At 36.7% G+C, this 18,547-nt stretch overlaps 1 protein-coding gene across 1 annotated transcript in view; it reads right to left on the bottom strand.

The window, feature by feature from the left end:
- Window positions 1-22: 22 nt before the first annotated feature.
- The window catches only part of LOC100375136 (DNA-directed RNA polymerase III subunit RPC1-like), a 55,766-nt gene continuing 37,241 nt past the window's right edge, over window positions 23-18,547 (bottom strand). The window contains exons 28-39 of the mRNA XM_085507107.1: window positions 16,739-16,821; window positions 15,111-15,299; window positions 12,047-12,198; window positions 10,419-10,505; window positions 9,823-9,888; window positions 7,874-7,990; window positions 7,219-7,403; window positions 4,673-4,772; window positions 3,502-3,570; window positions 3,277-3,340; window positions 2,899-2,968; window positions 23-642 (exon numbers count right to left, since the gene is read on the bottom strand). Coding sequence (XP_085363233.1) covers window positions 567-642; window positions 2,899-2,968; window positions 3,277-3,340; window positions 3,502-3,570; window positions 4,673-4,772; window positions 7,219-7,403; window positions 7,874-7,990; window positions 9,823-9,888; window positions 10,419-10,505; window positions 12,047-12,198; window positions 15,111-15,299; window positions 16,739-16,821 — 1,258 coding nt within the window. The 3' untranslated portion in view covers window positions 23-566. The remainder of the gene's footprint in view (window positions 643-2,898; window positions 2,969-3,276; window positions 3,341-3,501; window positions 3,571-4,672; window positions 4,773-7,218; window positions 7,404-7,873; window positions 7,991-9,822; window positions 9,889-10,418; window positions 10,506-12,046; window positions 12,199-15,110; window positions 15,300-16,738; window positions 16,822-18,547) is intronic.

Consider the following 18,547-nt stretch of genomic DNA (forward strand, 5'->3'; position numbering starts at 1 on the left):
ATGGCAAATTTCACAGCACAGATTCATGACAATTGTATGAACAAGTTTATTGAAATCTTGTCCTCATTGGAAAAAAAATACAATAAATGAGTAATTTTAAAAACTTAACACTGCTTTAGTGTTTCGTATGTAAATATGTTGGAATTTTTTTTCTCTTTTAAGCAAATAATATCGCAGCCAAAATAAATATTTGAATTGACATGATTGAATCCTGGAAGCCAACCTCTGGTAATCTAACAAAGTGGGAATGGAAAAAAAATGTAGATATTCATGATTTACATCACATGCATGTGATAACAAGAAGATTTAACAGTGTATTCACAAGAACAGCGATAGTATCAACTTTGCAGTGTCCATATCCTGCTAGAAAGCCCTGGTCATGATGGTAAAAAAATAATGCATTTTTGTTGTTTGGATCTTTGTCATCCAAGTTCATCTTCTTGGAAATGGTGATATAAAATAATGTCTTCAAATTCACAGTGGAAGTCTTTTTGCTACGAGAGTGAGAGTGGAAGGTAGTAGTCTTCTTGCTACGAGAGTGAGAGTGGAAGGTGGAAGTCTTCTTGCTACGAGAGTGGAAGATGCAACTCTGGTGAATCAAATATAAGTGGTCTCTTTGGAGGGTTACAATCCTTATCTGCTGTAATCAATGCGTTAAGGAAAACATGCATTATTTATAAAGCTCATTGCGGACATCATAGAAAGATATTTCATAACAGATGCAGTGTGCATCAACAGAACTAAGACAATGTTTTTGGCATTTGAGCCAATTAACATTAACAATAATGTAAGCTAAGGGATAGCGAGCTTGGTTAAAAGAACTGGCAGACCAGGTTGGTAATTACCATATATTCACAACATAAGGGCACGATATGCAAATAATATTTATAATTATCAGATGAGTAACTGTTAATCGTGGTGTCCCATTGTTTTAACTGTGGCAGTAGTTTGTGGTTTTAAATCAGTACCACATGATATCTTTTGACCCTTGTCTTTTTAACAACTGCACATAGAGTGAAACTCTGAATCAAAAGATAATATAACATCCTTTTTTCTGCAATCTTGCAATGAGTGTACCGGTATGTTATGTATACATTATCGATATTGATAACTAAACTATTCCGATCTACGATATTTGATTATTTCTGACAATAAACAAAAAGTGGAGTCAGTGAGAAGATGTTTTGTTTACTTTAGAATGTTCTATAGCAACACCTTAGGGCGATTCCATTCCAAAATGTGGATAGTTATGTGAATATTTAAAATTTGCTAGTTTTCAGATATATCAATATTTGACAAAGCAAATGATTTAATATTAAACAGTAATCTTTGTATCAATATTTGCATATTCCACAACAATAACAGTTCTGTCGGTCTCGCAAATGTTGGTAGAAGATCTGTGCTCTCTGCAGGTCTCTCAGGTGTTGGTTGAAGATCTGTGCTCTCTGCAGGTCTATCAAGTGTTGGTTGAAGATCTGTGCTCTCTGCAGGTCTCTCAGGTGTTGGTTGAAGATCTGTGCTCTCTGCAGGTCTCTCAGGTGTTGGTTGAAGATCTGTGCTCTCTGCAGGTCTCTCAGGTGTTGGTTGAAGATCTGTGCTCTCTGCAGGTCTATCAGGTGTTGGTTGAAGATCTGGGTTCTCTGCAGGTCTTTCAGGTGTTGGTTGAAAATCTGTGCTCTCTGCAGGTCTCTCAGGTGTTGGTTGAAGATCTGTGCTCTCTGCAGGTCTCTCGGGTGTTGGTTGAAGATCTGTGCTCTCTGCAGGTCTCTCAGATGTTGGTTGAAGATCTGGGTTCTCTGCAGGTCTTTCAGGTGTTGGTTGAAGATCTGTGCTCTCTGCAGGTCTATCAAGTGTTGGTTGAAGATCTGTGCTCTCTGCAGGTCTCTCAGGTGTTGGTTGAAGATCTGTGCTCTCTGCAGGTCTATCAGGTGTTGGTTGAAGATCTGTGCTCTCTGCAGGTCTATCAAGTGTTGGTTGAAGATATGTGCTCTCTGCAGGTCTCTCGGGTGTTGGTTGAAGATCTGTGCTCTCTGCAGGTCTCTCGGGTGTTGGTTGAAGATCTGGGTTCTCTGCAGGTCTTTCAGGTGTTGGTTGAAGATCTGTGCTCTCTGCAGGTCTCTCGGGTGTTGGTTGAAGATCTGTGCTCTCTGCAGGTCTAACAGGTGTTGGTTGAAGATATGTGCTCTCTGCAGGTCTCTCAGGTGTTGGTTGAAGATCTGGGTTCTCTGCAGGTCTATCAGGTGTTGGTTGAAGATCTGGGTTCTCTGCAGGTCTTTCAGGTGTTGGTTGAAGATCTGGGTTCTCTGCAGGTCTCTCAGGTGTTGGTTGAAGATCTGTGCTCTCTGCAGGTCTCTCAGGTGTTGGTTGAAGATCTATGCTCTCTGCAGGTCTATCAGGTGTTGGTTGAAGATCTGTGTTCTCTGCAGGTCTCTCGGGTATTGGTTGAAGATCTATGCTCTCTGCAGGTCTCTCAGGTGTTGGTTGAAGATCTGTGCTCTCTGCAGGTCTAACAGGTGTTGGTTGAAGATCTGTGCTCTCTGCAGGTCTCTCAGGTGTTGGTTGAAGATCTGTGCTCTCTGCAGGTCTCTCAGGTGTTGGTTGAAGATCTGTGCTCTCTGCAGGTCTATCAGGTGTTGGTTGAAGATCTGTGCTCTCTGCAGGTCTCTCGGGTTTTGGTTGAAGATCTGTGCTCTTTGCAGGTCTATCAGGTGTTGATTGCTACTTTTCATGCAAATACAGCTGCACATATGATAAAGTGGTTATTTGCGGCTAACACCAGAGATAACATGTAGTATTGCTCAAAATAATATTTACATTTTTTTTCATACGTGAATAGGTTATTCACAAAGTCATAACAGTAAGAAACAAGAAAAATGGGCACACAGCTAAAAAGGATATTTATGAAGAAGTTTAAACAATCCTGTTCCAATCGTCATTGGTATGCCCATGATTATACACTCGCTGACACCTAGTAAAAATAAAGCAAGTATTATTATCATGCAAATCATATCTACATTATATCTTCTGAGAAAAACAATCATTTTTAGTGATGACTAATTTTGTTTTTTTTGAGTAGATTTTTATCAGTGGTAACATCAGCTTCGAACAAAGATGAAATTGGAGGAAGTATATTTCAAACAAAAATAGTGTGAAACATGAAACAGAAATACACAGAAATACTCCAAGATGTAATTAGTTTTCTCTCCTATCAATAAAAAAAAACATGATTGATAGTATCTGAACGTGACAGCTTTCTTGTAACCAACAGAATCTTACCATTGATGGCGTCTTTCTGTCCATAGTATGCTGCGTCAAATAGATGATCAGCTGTCTTCTCAAACTGAATATTAAAAATATAAATATTGTTCAAAGATTTGAGTAACTTTCTATTTGGTTCAAAATTAACAAAAAAAAATAGAAAAATATTCAATTTAGATTTATTAGAGACTTCTTCCACTGTCTGATCCAGTTTTTGACCAATCAGATAAGATAAAGACTTACAGAAGCCAGCATGAGAACACTTTCTTTCATCTTAGCAAGTCCAAATCTTGTAATACCGAGAATCTCACCCTGTGTACACAGAAAATAATAAATTGCATTTAAATTTATTATAGAAATATAACTTGAAACTTTCCAATCACCAAAAAAAAAATACCTGACTAAAGCTTGGTAAACCTTGGTAGCAGACACAGTCGCCATCTTTGTTTATACGAGACCCATATCTTGTACATGCGTGACATGACCCCCCTGCCCTTTAAAACTTGTTTCAATATAATATAAGCCATTCAATTTTTGCTGCAAGGAATTTTCATGATTTCAAGGTATTCATGAAGACGAAATTTCGCAAAAGTCAGAGACACCCTGTGTCATAGAACCGCTCAGAAAAACAAAATTTCGTTGATTCAAAAACGTACTTCTATGATGTGAATGGATACAAGGAACGCTGTTCACAAAGTTGATAGTGTTTTGATTTGTTGTCACCTGCCAAATAAAAATGCTTGTTTTTATAGGTTTGCTATGTGGTACCAGCGGTAAAATTATGAATGAGAACAGAACCAAGTAGAGTAACCTTTTTTTTTTTAACATCACCCAATCTGATTCAAATCCGATGTATTGTTCAGTATGTATTTTATTTTTTATATGATGCATTTCATTTGTACTACAATTTGTTTTTATTATTATTATATCAAATCAAATATTTTATTTTACCTAATAATGTACACTTGTAGTTTACAAAACAAGAATCAATTATAAATAGGTAAAATAGGAACCAGAAATAGCAGTTGGCTAATCTAGTCTGATTCCTCAATATACATCTTATTTTGTATTATTTCAACTATCACTAACTACATCTCGTTGTGGGCTTTCTCGATTACCAAAACTTTGAAAACAAAATACTGGCAAATAACCCATGTTTTGAAATAAAATTTATAACTAAAATAAATAATTAAATACGTATTTTAAAATAAAAAATCTTAAAAAATTACACCAAACCAGGGTTTTATGTCATAGAAACACTACGTCGTTAGAGGGTAAAATTTATACTACAACCTATAAACACTACCATAAATTATATTCAAAATATAGCAGCATTAATTATGCCAAAAAAAGACGATGAAACAAGAAGTTGGAAACAGTAGAGTTTTGAAATACTACAGTAACAGTTACCTACCTTATACGCCATGAGGTCAGCCAACAGCATCATATGTCTGTGATCAATACTCATACCATGAGATACCATTGTATATTGTATCTCATTGATAATGGTTTGCCTGCAAGCAACAATTAGTAATTAAATTTATATATCCATGATGATTATTTAATATGCTTCTAGTGGAAACCATTGCCCAAAATATGTGGTTTGGATATATGTATGAGTCTACCTAGCAGCCTCAATAACAGTGAATGTGGCTACCTAGCAGCCTCAATAACAGTAAATGTGGCTACCTAGCAGCCGCAATAACAGTAAATGTGGCTACCTAGCAGCCGCAATAACAGTAAATGTGGCTACCTAGCAGCCTCAATAACAGTGAATGTGGCTACCTAGCAGCCGCAATAACAGTAAATGTGGCTACCTAGCAGCCTCAATAACAGTAAATGTGGCTACCTAGCAGCCTCAGTAACAGTAAATGTGGCTACCTAGCAGCCGCAATAACAGTGAATGTGGCTACCTAGCAGCCTCAATAACAGTAAATGTGGCTACCTAGCAGCCTCAATAACAGTAAATGTGGCTACCTAGCAGCCGCAATAACAGTAAATGTGGCTACCTAGCAGCCGCAATAACAGTAAATGTGGCTACCTAGCAGCCGCAATAACAGTAAATGTGGCTACCTAGCAGCCTCAGTAACAGTGAATGTGGCTACCTAGCAGCCTCAGTAACAGTGAATGTGGCTACCTAGCAGCCTCAGTAACAGTGAATGTGGCTACCTAGCAGCCTCAGTAACAGTGAATGTGGCTACTTAGCAGCCTCAATAACAGTAAATGTGGCTACTTAGCAGCCTCAATAACAGTGAATGTGGCTACTTAGCAGCCTCAGTAACAGTAAATGTGGCTACTTAACAGCCTCAGTAACAGTAAATGTGGCTACTTAACAGCCTCAGTAACAGTAAATGTGGCTACCTAGCAGCCTCAGTAACAGTAAATGTGGCTACCTAGCAGCCTCAATAACAGTGAATGTGGCTACCTAGCAGCCTCAATAACAGTGAATGTGGCTACTTAACAGCCTCAGTAACAGTAAATGTGGCTACTTAACAGCCTCAGTAACAGTAAATGTGGCTACCTAGCAGCCTCAGTAACAGTAAATGTGGCTACCTAGCAGCCGCAATAACAGTAAATGTGGCTACCTAGCAGCCTCAATAACAGTGAATGTGGCTACTTAGCAGCCTCAGTAACAGTGAATGTGGCTACCTAGCAGCCTCAGTAACAGTAAATGTGGCTACCTAGCAGCCTCAATAACAGTGAATGTGGCTACCTAGCAGCCTCAGTAACAGTAAATGTGGCTACCTAGCAGCCTCAGTAACAGTAAATGTGGCTACCTAGCAGCCTCAATAACAGTGAATGTGGCTACTTAACAGCCTCAGTAACAGTGAATGTGGCTACTTAACAGCCTCAGTAACAGTAAATGTGGCTACCTAGCAGCCTCAATAACAGTGAATGTGGCTACCTAGCAGCCTCAATAACAGTGAATGTGGCTACCTAGCAGCCTCAGTAACAGTAAATGTGGCTACCTAGCAGCCTCAGTAACAGTAAATGTGGCTACCTAGCAGCCTCAATAACAGTAAATGTGGCTACCTAGCAGCCTCAATAACAGTAAATGTGGCTACCTAGCAGCCTCAATAACAGTGAATGTGGCTACCTAGCAGCCTCAATAACAGTAAATGTGGCTACCTAGCAGCCTCAATAACAGTAAATGTGGCTACCTAGCAGCCTCAATAACAGTAAATGTGGCTACCTAGCAGCCTCAATAACAGTAAATGTGGCTACCTAGCAGCCTCAATAACAGTAAATGTGGCTACCTAGCAGCCTCAATAACAGTGAATGTGGCTACCTAGCAGCCTCAATAACAGTAAATGTGGCTACCTAACAGCCTCAATAACAGTAAATGTGGCTACCTAGCAGCCTCAATAACAGTAAATGTGGCTACCTAGCAGCCTCAATAACAGTAAATGTGGCTACCTAGCAGCCTCAATAACAGTAAATGAGCTTACCAAGTAGCCTCAACAATAGTAAATGAGCCTACCTAGCAGCTTCAATAACAATAAATGTGCCTACCTAGCAGCCTCAATAATGGTATAAAAGCCCACCAAACATGTTCAATGATAGTAAGTTGGCCACCAAGTAGCCTCAACAATAGTAAATGAGCCTACCTAGCTGATTTGATAATAGTAAATGAACCTACCTAGCTGATTTGATAATAGTAAATGAACCTACCAAGCAGATTCAATTATAGTAAATGAGCCTACCTAGCAGATTCAATAATAGTAAATGAGCCTACCAAGCAGATTTGATAATAGTAAATGAGCCTACCTAGCAGATTTGATAATAGTAAATGAGCCTACCTAGCAGATTCAATAATAGTAAATGAGCCTACCTAGCATATTTGATAATAGTAAATGAGCCTACCAAGCAGATTTGATAATAGTAAATGAGCCTACCTAGCAGATTTGATAATAGTAAATGAGCCTACCTAGCAGATTCAATAATAGTAAATGAGCCTACCTAGCAGCTTCAATTCCCAAGGTTTTTTCAACCTCGACAGTATTATTGGATGTTGTATGCGTTCCTTTAACACCTCTTGTTGCTATGACAGCCCGCAAATTATCACCTTCCACTAAAAGTTTATACTTTTCGACACCACTTTTATCATCTATGTGTATAACAGCACGAGTGACTGATGGGACACCCTGTAATAGAAATATTAAATATTTTATATTCTTGTTATGTTTAAAGTGTAACTGAATTGGGACAATTGACTTTTTTTGTCATCCAGTTCAAGTTCTGGTTCTGTCGTGGTCCTAACTAAACGTGCACGAGTAATTTATTCGGACAGTGATTCAGATTAGACGTACGACACACGTTTCTAGGGCATAACACTATCTTAGAACATATTAATGGGCAATGAGGTTCCCCGATCTAAAATTCCATCCTGGTTTGTTGCACGTTCTTTCTTTAATATGAGATAATTAAATATGGAACATATGTAATAGCAACAGAACCCCACACCCTCCCCGTGGCTTTCGTTTCGGGATGCAGTGTATTTCGCTTCGCTTGTGAAAGTACGGCCACAGGATACACCGCATCACTCGTGAAAATAACTTCCATACGCAACGAAAGCCACAGGGAGGGTGTGGGGTTCTGTCATATAACTACTTACCTGTATAACTACATTAGCAAGAGTATCTTTGAGTGATTGTAAAACATAATACATGGAGCTTTTACTACTCTCCACGGGATGAACACAGATGACACTGTCTCCATGTAACACAACCTCCTAAAATAAAATAAATTTGGAGTAAAAGAAAATTCTAAGGCTTTGAATTTTCTAATCATTCCCCTCAATGTAATTACCCAGCTCAAATGCTCTCAAATGATGGATAGCTGTGAGAAATGCTCTCAAATGATAGATAGCTGTGAGAAATGCTCTCAAATGACGGATAGCTGTGAGAAATGCTCTCAAATGATCGATAGCTGTGAGAAAAGCTCTCAAATGTTGGAAAGCTGAGAGAAAAGCTCCCAAATGTTGGATAGCTGAGAGAAATGCTCTCAAATGATGGATAGCTGTGAGAAATGCTCTCAAATGATAGATAGCTGTGAGAAATGCTCTCAAATGACGGATAGCTGTGAGAAATGCTCTCAAATGATCGATAGCTGTGAGAAAAGCTCTCAAATGTTGGAAAGCTGAGAGAAAAGCTCCCAAATGTTGGATAGCTGAGAGAAATGCTCTCAAATGATGGATAGCTGTGAGAAATGCTCTCAAATGATGGATAGCTGTGAGAAATGCTCTCAAATGATGGATAGCTGTGAGAAATGCTTTCAAATGATGGATAGCTGTGAGAAATACTCAAATGATGGATAGCTGTGAGAAATACTCAAATAATGGATAGCTGTGAGAAATGCTCTCAAATGATGGATAGGTGTGAGAAATATACTCTCAAATGATGGATAGCTGTGAGAAATGCTCTCAAATGATGGATAGCTGCGAGAAATGCTCTCAAATGATGGATAACTGCGAGAAATGCTCTCAAATGATGGATAGCTGCGAGAAATGCTCTCAAATGATGGATAGCTGCGAGAAATGCTCTCAAATGATGGATAGCTGTGAGAGATGCTCTCAAATGATGGATAGCTGCGAGAAATGCTCTCAAATGATGGATAGCTGTGAGAGATGCTCTCAAATGATGGATAGCTGCGAGAAATGCTCTCAAATGATGGATAGCTGTGAGAGATGCTCTTAAATGATGGATAGCTGCGAGAGATGCTCTCAAATGATGGATAGCTGTGAGAAATGCTCTCAAATGATGGATAGCTGTAAGAAATGCTCTCAAATGATGGATAGCTGTGAGAAATACTTGAAATTTAAGACTTTATATGTGTGTACATTTACATTTTAGGAATAAGTTTTTTTGTTTTTGTTTTTTTTTAAATTACTTTTTATGCAAGACGACAGTTCCGACCATTGAATGTCACTGTTGTCTCTCCTGATTTTTTTTTGTATGTGCAAATTGCAAGTGCTAGTGCTGACAAATAGTGCATTTTTGCCACAGAAGTTATATTCATGTAGTCCTACTACATGACAGGGCTGTGTGGCCATCTCTCTATGAAATGGCAATTTTAATGCACTATCCTGGCATTGACCAGGCTCGGTCGAACACAAGCACCTGCGGACATTAAACAAGGTTCCCCCCAGAGCCGCATTTGTTAGTGAATAAATCTCGGCCAGTGACGGAATCTCAAACCTAAAGTCCTCAATCCATAAACAAAGAGCAAAAGTAGTTATCGACAGTATTAATATAAACCATTGCTTGCTGTAAATTAAATGCTCAGGGCAAAGATTTCTCTTTTATGATTCCTCAAACTGGTTACAAAATTGGTAGCAACTCATTCTGTATTACCCAACTTTTTAATTTTCAATCCAACTTTTTTCAATTTTCCATCTAATTTTTGTGACTTTTCACCGGACCTTTTCAACTTTTTTTCTTTCTTTCTTTTTTTCAACTTAGTACCCATCTTTTTTGACTTTTCAGGCTCATTTTTAGTACATTTCACCAACTTTTTTGGCTTTCCACCTAGGGTATATTATTTTACATTACAACATTACATTACCTGTGGTTTTATTCTAAGCTTAGCTGTGAGAATAGAGTATCTGACAGTGTCTGAATTCACTTCCAGCTGTGAAAGATAACATAAAGTATGTCACGTTATTAAGATATTTTCAAGAAATCAAAGCATAAAACTGAAAAACATCCACAATTCAGAGTAAAGATGTGAATTTTCTTATTATCACAATAAGATGTATTGGAGCCACTGTTCAATCTAAGCATATTTGACCCAAACTGTCAAGGTCAAGTTTATGTTGAAATGTTACATCACAACTGGGTGAGGTTACTTGCATGCAAACAAGGCTTAGAAAGAACACTGATAGGCGCAGTGAATTGAGAATGACATGATAAATCAACTGTAAAAGAATAAATATTTTAACTTCATTATTTCCAAATTTTTAGCATATCTCTGGCGTTTAAATTGATGTATTTTCCAGTGAAATTAGATTACCAATTTATTACATATTCAGATGAATTTAATTCAGCAGAATTCACTTAATAGTGAAAATGGCAAAATTGAAAAAAACAGTGAATAATTAATACATTTACAGTACCAACAAAATAATACATTTTTGTATTACAATAGAAAGAAACTCTTACTTTTAATATTTTGATTCTTTTAAGATGCAATTTAATGAGAATAAAACACTGGTCTGGTAAGAAAACTTCTTCAATATATTCAGAAACCTGAAAGACATTTTATATGAAAAAAAAATTGTTAAAAAATGCAATAAGGCAGATGTATTCACCTTAGACAAATCATTATTGGTTAATTAACAACTTATCAACAAAGGAAAACGTAATGATTCAATTTTGAGTCTTTAATAACTAGTTATGAGTTATTAGTTGAAAAGTTGTGCCGAAGAGCAATTTCCAGCTACTTCAAAGTTTATGAAGCCCTTCATGTATGATAAATGCATCCTTAAAATTATTATTCTTAAAGCTTTCAGGGTTGACCAATAGAAACTTGGAAGGGGGACACAGAATTGGAAAAAAAAAAAGTGTAAGAATTAATATAAAAAAAAAAATCCACACAAACTCAAATACATCTTGGAAACAAATACCATAAAAGTAAGTGATGGGGAAACAAAATTTTGCACATTTTTTTTTTTTTCAGCAGTTGCCCCTCCCAGAGTTTTTAATGGTGCACCCCTTAATTGTTCTGTGAATATGTATGAATTGTTGAAAATATTTATTAAACCTTCACATTCCAGTGATAATAAGCATGTCTGAAAGCTGCTGATCTTTTTGACTTTCTCTTTAACCATTCGAGTGTGGGATAATATTCCCACACAAAATTCTGTGCAAATAATTTCAAATTCTGTACAATTTTTACTAAATTTCATCATCATTTTGGACCATACAGACAGTTTCAGATATTTTTATTTGTTTTGGATCAAAAGGTTTGTCAATTTTTATCAATATTACATATGGAAAGGAGCGGACTATAAAATAATTTTTTAAGTGGTGCCAAAATTTGACAATGGTGCTCAATAGTGAGCATTTGGATTTCATTTGCCAGTGCATTTGAATAGTGTCCAATGTAAGCAGAATTTACAAAGAGTCATTTTAAATTACTGCAGGTCACTGTAATAGACCATTTTTCGTACACTGCGAGAATCACGCGTTATGCGTGAAATCGAACGTAAAAACAGGACAAACAAAGGTCATAGCGTCGTAGTCGCGTCAAACATCGCGTGGGATTCGACAAATGCAAAAGTATTTTGGGGGCATTTCCATGCTTAATAATGTGCTGTCCACATTTGATGATAGGCAATTTCGATTAAGTAAGGGTATTCGGAAGCAATATTCCTCTGTCGAAATCGGCCGGTCGGTATGAGCTACGAAATAAGGAAATTCGAGTTCAAAATCAAATCGTTCGATTTTTGCGGCAGACGTTCAATGCGCGTCTTTCATGCATCTCGCGAGATCTCGCAATTGTTCGGAAAATCACCTATTCAAAACAAAGTGAAATCCTCAAATATTGGCCTGGTATTCGTCTCAAAACACCAATAAAACTACATGTACCGGAATAAGAATGATTTTGGAGTGTCAAATTTATGCTGTTTAAGATTTTGAAAGGAAGCAAAAAATTGAGACTTAATCGACAACTGACAACTATAAAGCTATACGTTGTTGATAACGTAAGCAGAACATTTGTGTAAGAAACTCATCCACCTGTACTACTCTAAAATCTCATCCCGAGAATCCTATATGAAAGTGTTTACCTCTCCCAACAGTGTTTTCTCAATCCTTCCTTTCACAATTCTTGCTACTTCAGGATCATCATCAATTTCGAGACTAGCTGAAATGATTGGTGTGCTGATATTCTTTGATGCATTGATGATTTCCTTTATACGAGGCACTCCCAGAGTGATATGTGTCAAAGTGTCAGTCAAGAAAATAATAACAAGTAACCTTTTCATTACGGGATTCTATAGCACTGTATGTGAACAATATGTCCAATAATAAATACTTACAATACATGAATGCAACCATTTAAAGATGTGTGGTTGACTTATTCTTTTCACCACCAGTGTCTCTTTCCAGCACAAATTCACAAAATAGTTCTGTTTATAGTCTGCAATTTTCTTTAGAAGATTGGGACAAAAATACCTAACCAAATTTTCTAAGTAAAAACCAAAATTTGACTTTTGTCTGTTGGCTCCAAAATTAGGGTTCATTTTTCAGAAATATTGAAGAATATAAGAATAAATGCAGACAAATTTGGGCAAGAAAGATTGTGAAATCTTCCAGCCTTGTACACACCATCTATCTGTCCATCAATCCATCCATGCCAGGGACTTGTTATGAAATGTTTGATTTTGGTGCATCGTCAACACTGAAATTTTGAAAACTTAGAATAAATGTTTGGCAAAAATGCTATTTGTGAAATTTTTTAAAGGGAATTATTTCATTTTAAAATTTTTCTTTATTTATTTTCATACTAAAAGCAGGATTAGCAGGAACTATATTGATTTTTTTCTTCAACTTTTAATTTTAATAACACATTTTCTGTTTCATTAGTGTCAATTTGTAATGGTCATCACTGAAATGTGGACACTGAAATCATAGCACATATGCTCTATACCGATGTTGTACATTAAATCACTTGCAAGTGAAATCAAAGAAAGCTTAGAAAGAACTCGCATGTGCTGAGAGTATTGGAAACACATTAAATATAATTCGAAATTACTTAGCTGCAAACTAATTATGCAAATAAGAAAATTAATATGACCAGATTTGAGTGTAAAACTGATGAGGTCTGCGCAATGTAACAGAAAATCTATGTTTCCAAGTTTAATTGAAATGTGATTAGAACCAAAAAATTATGAATTATTATGCTTATTAGGGAATTAATATGAACAGATTTTTACCCCAAACTAATTAGGTTTGTACATTGTCCTAGAGCATCTTTGTACTAAGTTTCATTGAAATGGAATATTTAGTACTTTAGATATCAGTGTTAAAGCTTAAAATTGGTTAATTATGCAAATTAGGTAATTAATATGTACAGATTTTAACCCACAATTATCCAGGTCTGTCTATTGTCCTACAGCATCCATGTACATTCATTGATATGTGATGTTTAGTACCTGAGATATCAGTGTGAAAGTTGGTTAATTATGCAAATTAGGTAATTAATATGCACAAATATTTACCAGAAACTAATTGGGTCTGCATAATTCTAGATTCATTGAAATGTGATGATTAGTACTTTAGATATCAGTAGAAAAGCTGAAAATTAATTATGCAAATTCGTTAATTAATATGCACAATTATTTACCCTAAAACTAATCAGGTCTCTGCATAGTCCTAAAGGATCTATGTACCAAGTTCCATTGAAATGCGATGATTAGTACTTGAGATACCCTGAAGCTGAAAATTAACTAATTATGCAAATTAGGTGATTAATAGGCACAAATATTTATCGGAAACAATCAATCTCTGCATAGTCCTTGAGTATGTAAGTACCAAGTTTCATTGAAATGTAATGCTCACTACTTATATCAAATGCTGAAAATTAATTAATTATGCAAATTAGGTAATTAATATATACTGATATTACCATAAAAACTATCAGGTCTGTGCAGTGTCATATGACATCTATGTACCAAGTTTCATTGAAATGTGATGATTAGTACTTCTATCAAATGCTGAAAATTAATTAATTATGCAAATTAGGTAATTAATATGTACTGATATTACCATAAAAACTATCAGGTCTGTGCAGTGTCATATGACATCTATGTACCAAGTTTCATTGAAATGTGATGATTAGTACTTGAGATATCAGTGGAAAAACCGAAAATTGACTAATCATTATGCAAATTAGGTAATTAGTATCCATGGATTATTACCAAAAACTAATCAAAACCTAGCATTAGTTCAGAGCATGTATGTACAAAGTTTCATCAAAATCCAATGAGTGGTTGTTTAGATATCAGTGGAACAATCATGGAACAGCTAAAAATCAGCTAATTATCATGCAAATTAGGTAATTAATATGCACAGAATTTTACCAAAAACTAATCAAATCTGCGCATATGTTCAGAGCATCTATGCACCAAGTTTCATCAAAGACCGATGTATGGTTCTTGAGATAGCAGTGGAACAGTCGGACACACATACATACATACATACACACACACACACACATACACACACATACTTGTATTGCTAGATGTTCCGAGGACTTCATTGGATTAACTTTTAATATAGTTGAATTAACTTTTAATATAGTTGCGATATGAACTCGATTAAAACGCGTTCCTATATAGGGTTGCGTTTTAATTGGAGTTTAATTAAACTCAATTACAATGCAATACAATGGAGAATTGCATTTTAATTAAGTTTAATTAAACAAGAGTTGAATATCCCGTGACTGAACATAGAAATGTTTGCGAAGCTTAGGTTTAGTATCGGGGTAAGGTATGGTATAATTATATTAATATTAATATAACGTGAACCATACCTTCCCCCGATACTAAACCTAAGCTACGCAAAACGTATTAATAATCGAATTAACTATTAATATAAATTATGTTTTCCGAGGACTATGAAAAAGGTCCTCGGAAGATGTGTATGTCCTCGGAAGTAGCTATATATCTGTATTTTTGTCCTCGGAACATATAGCAATCCAAGTACACACCCACACACACAGAAACAGACACACTAACTGCAAAGACTCCCATTATGTGCTTCGCACATGGGAGTCAAAAAGATGGCCGTGGGGTTGCATCAGGTCTCCAGAGGGCGCCATCTATGACACCTATTTCAAATAAAGGATATTCATCGATGCAACACCAGCAAAATGGAAAGTCTTGAGCGTCATTTGCGTTCCTGGTTCTCCAATACTCTGGGCACCGACTGCACCTACTGCTGTTCCTGGTTCAATCCCAGCATGCATGTACTTGTCTTTGCAAAGTTTGAGGAATTCAATCAGTTGAGTACTGGTAATACGGCATAGCTGGTATAACACTAAAACAGATGTACGGTACGACCATTAAAGCAAGTCTTAGAAATAGTGGGGCAGCAAGTTGGCAAACTAGCTTCTGTGTTGGCCTACAGCTTGTGATTTTAATAAACATTTGGCTAGACTTGATGGTGTCAGTTGACCGGCATGTATACAGTTAAAGGGAAACCGCTCAATCCCATGAATTGCACCACGTGCTCATGGGTAATTAACTCCGCCTCTGTCCACTAAGTAAATGAATGTTTATTATGCTCGCTTACCAAACTGTGATTGACAGGCATTTTGCATATATTAGCCGCCATTTTAAACTCAAGATTTTTACTTGTCACGGCACGTTTTGACCGAAAACAACAACATATATACATCAAAAGCCCAATCTGATGAGTGTAATCGCTAGCGTACATATTCATGCCCCCGTAGAAATGTATTTGGAATCACAGCTTGATCTCTAAACATCATAAATGGCACATTTCCCCGAGCTCCCGCCACGATGTGAGAGGCTTGGTTTGAATTAGCATACTAATTGCGGTGGCAATCTTGCCCCTATTTATAGTATTGGTTCCCCATTTAAGATTTCACTTCATCAAATGTAGCTTTAACACTTTGTAAAAATGCATTATCATCATTGAAGTTGAATTGCCAAAGCTTTGAAAAGCACATGCAGACAAGGTTGTATTAAAATAATTTAAATTAAATCAGTAGTTTAAATTCTGCAATGTGAAAGCATTGTGCCCTGCCACAATAAGCTGTCAGCCAATTCACAAGTCAGTTTGCCAACTTTTTGCCCTAATATTTCAGAGACTAGCTAAGTAAAGTAGAAGAACAAACAGCAATTCATGATTCCAGAGAGTACACGTCATTCAAAACAGCTTCTGACAAATAGCATAAAACCACGTCATCTGCTGAGCCTGTAATTTTATTTTGGCAAATGATGGCTGCTTTCTGCAAGTAATGTGTCTGAGACAAGCAACATCTGCTACCAGCCATTAGTAACTATGCAGAAAATTAGCATTCAAGGCATTAACATGTGTGCATCAGACAGAAGTCAGATGCAAGGTAAAACGATGCATTTTTTTTATTTCACTTGGTAAACTAAAAAATGTCAGTACGATAATAAATAACAGAAAACAGCATGCTGGCCAGAATACTTGTCAAATTAGCTTCTAATGGGTCAATGATTAGAAATTGTCAGAGGTAGAATTGGAAAAAACTTGCAGGGGGAAAAATCCTGGAAAAAAATTATAAGAAATTCATCATATAAAAAAAAACTAGCATAAAACAAAGTGAAGAAAAAAAAAATGTGCACACTTCATATGCCATCACCACTTCTAGAGTTTCTCATGGTCCACCCCTAGCTTGACATTATCAAAAGTTCATCTGAGGATTAAACTACATGTACATAAATATGTTAAAAGTTATAGATAGGACATATCCCTGTAATTACCATTTGGTTCTATCTCCTCTTCCTCTAATCCATATGCTGCACGACATTTCTTGATAGAATCACACAGACCTTGGATGAAATCACTGGAACAGATCACATCAGAAAAAACAAGTCATTGAAAATGACACAGTCCCCGTAAAATTTGTGAAAGTTCTCTTTGTGCTCGTCATATTAAAGCGGAGGGGTTGTCACGAGCGTGTCCTTGAAACTTGAGTTCCAAGTGGCGTATACAACAGATTGTTTATTTACATCAAAACACGTGTTCCATGTAGTAGTAATATGGCCAAAAATAAAAACAGCTGTTATTCGTCCATCTTTGATCTGATTATGAAACACACTGATATGTATGATGTATGTGCCAAATACGAATGAAGATGGTACATAAATTGTGGAAATATAGTAGTAAGGCCAAAAAGTCAGATGGCTGTCAATCGGCCATCCTTGACCAGATTTTGAAACAAATTGTCATGGACATGCATCCTAACATGTATAAAGTACATGTATGTGCCAAATTTGAATGAAAACTGACAAAGCATGTCCAAAATACAACATTTTTAAAAGACAAGATGGCTGCCAGTCGGCCATTTTGAATCGAATCACTAAACCACTGCATGTGCATATGTCCCACATAAGGTACTAGGCACATGCAAAGAATGAACGGAATCGGTCCACAGGATTCTGAAATATGACTCTGGACAGACTGACACACGGACGGACGGACAGACAGACAGACAGACAGACAGACAGACAGACTCAGGAACTCATGGACGGTCGGAGACATGTATCCTAACATGTATGATCTATGTATTAAATTTGAATGAAAACTGACAAAGCATGTCTAAAATACAACATTTTCAAAAAACAAGATGGCTGCCAGTCGACCATCTTTGATCCAATAGTGAAATAAATCATCATGGACATGTATTCCAACATGTATAATCTATGTACCATTGAAGTTTGAATGAAAACTGACAAAGCATGTCCAAAATACAACACTTTCAAAAAACAAGATGGCTGCCAGTCGGCCATTTTGAATCGAATCGCTGAACCACTTCATGTGCATATGTCCCACATAAAGTACTAGGCACATCCAAAGAATGAACAGAATTAGTCCAAGGAATTCTGAGATACGACTCCGGATGGATGGACGCACAAATGCACGGACGGAGACCGAATTATAAGTCCCCTTTTCGGACTTCGTTCAAACGGGGACTAAAAAACACAATAACTTGATGATCACAATAGATCATATATTAGATATGTCTGGTTAACTGAAAATCAAATGAAATACAAGTCATTGAAAATGACACAGTCCTCGTTAAGTTCTCTTTGTGCTCGTCATATTAAAGCAGAGGGGTTGTCGCGAGTGTGTCCTTGAAACTTGAGTTCCAAGTGGCGTATACAACAGATTGTTTATTTACATCAAAGCACGTGTTTCGTGTCATAGTAATATGGCCAAAATAAAAACAGTCGTTATTCGGCCATCTTTGATCTGATTATGAAACACACTGATATGTATGACGTATGTGCCAAATACGAATGAAAATGGTACATAAATTGTGGAAATACCGTACTCGACCGCGTTAGCGCCCAGGGGCCTCAACTCAGAAAATCACGATTTTTTAGGGGTGTGCGCTTACCCGAGCACCCCCCTCGAAAAAGAGTGCTAATGAAAAATTTGATTCATCAAGTGACAGATTACGTCTTTGAGGGAAAATCAAATTTTATAGTAGTAAGGCCAAAAAGTCAGATGGCTGTCAATCGGCCATCCTTGTCCAGATTTTGAAACAAATTGTCATGGGCATGCAT

This window comes from Saccoglossus kowalevskii, chromosome 13, assembly GCF_978046115.1.
Source record: "Saccoglossus kowalevskii chromosome 13, keSacKowa6.1, whole genome shotgun sequence".
Taxonomy (NCBI): Eukaryota; Metazoa; Hemichordata; class Enteropneusta; family Harrimaniidae; genus Saccoglossus; species Saccoglossus kowalevskii.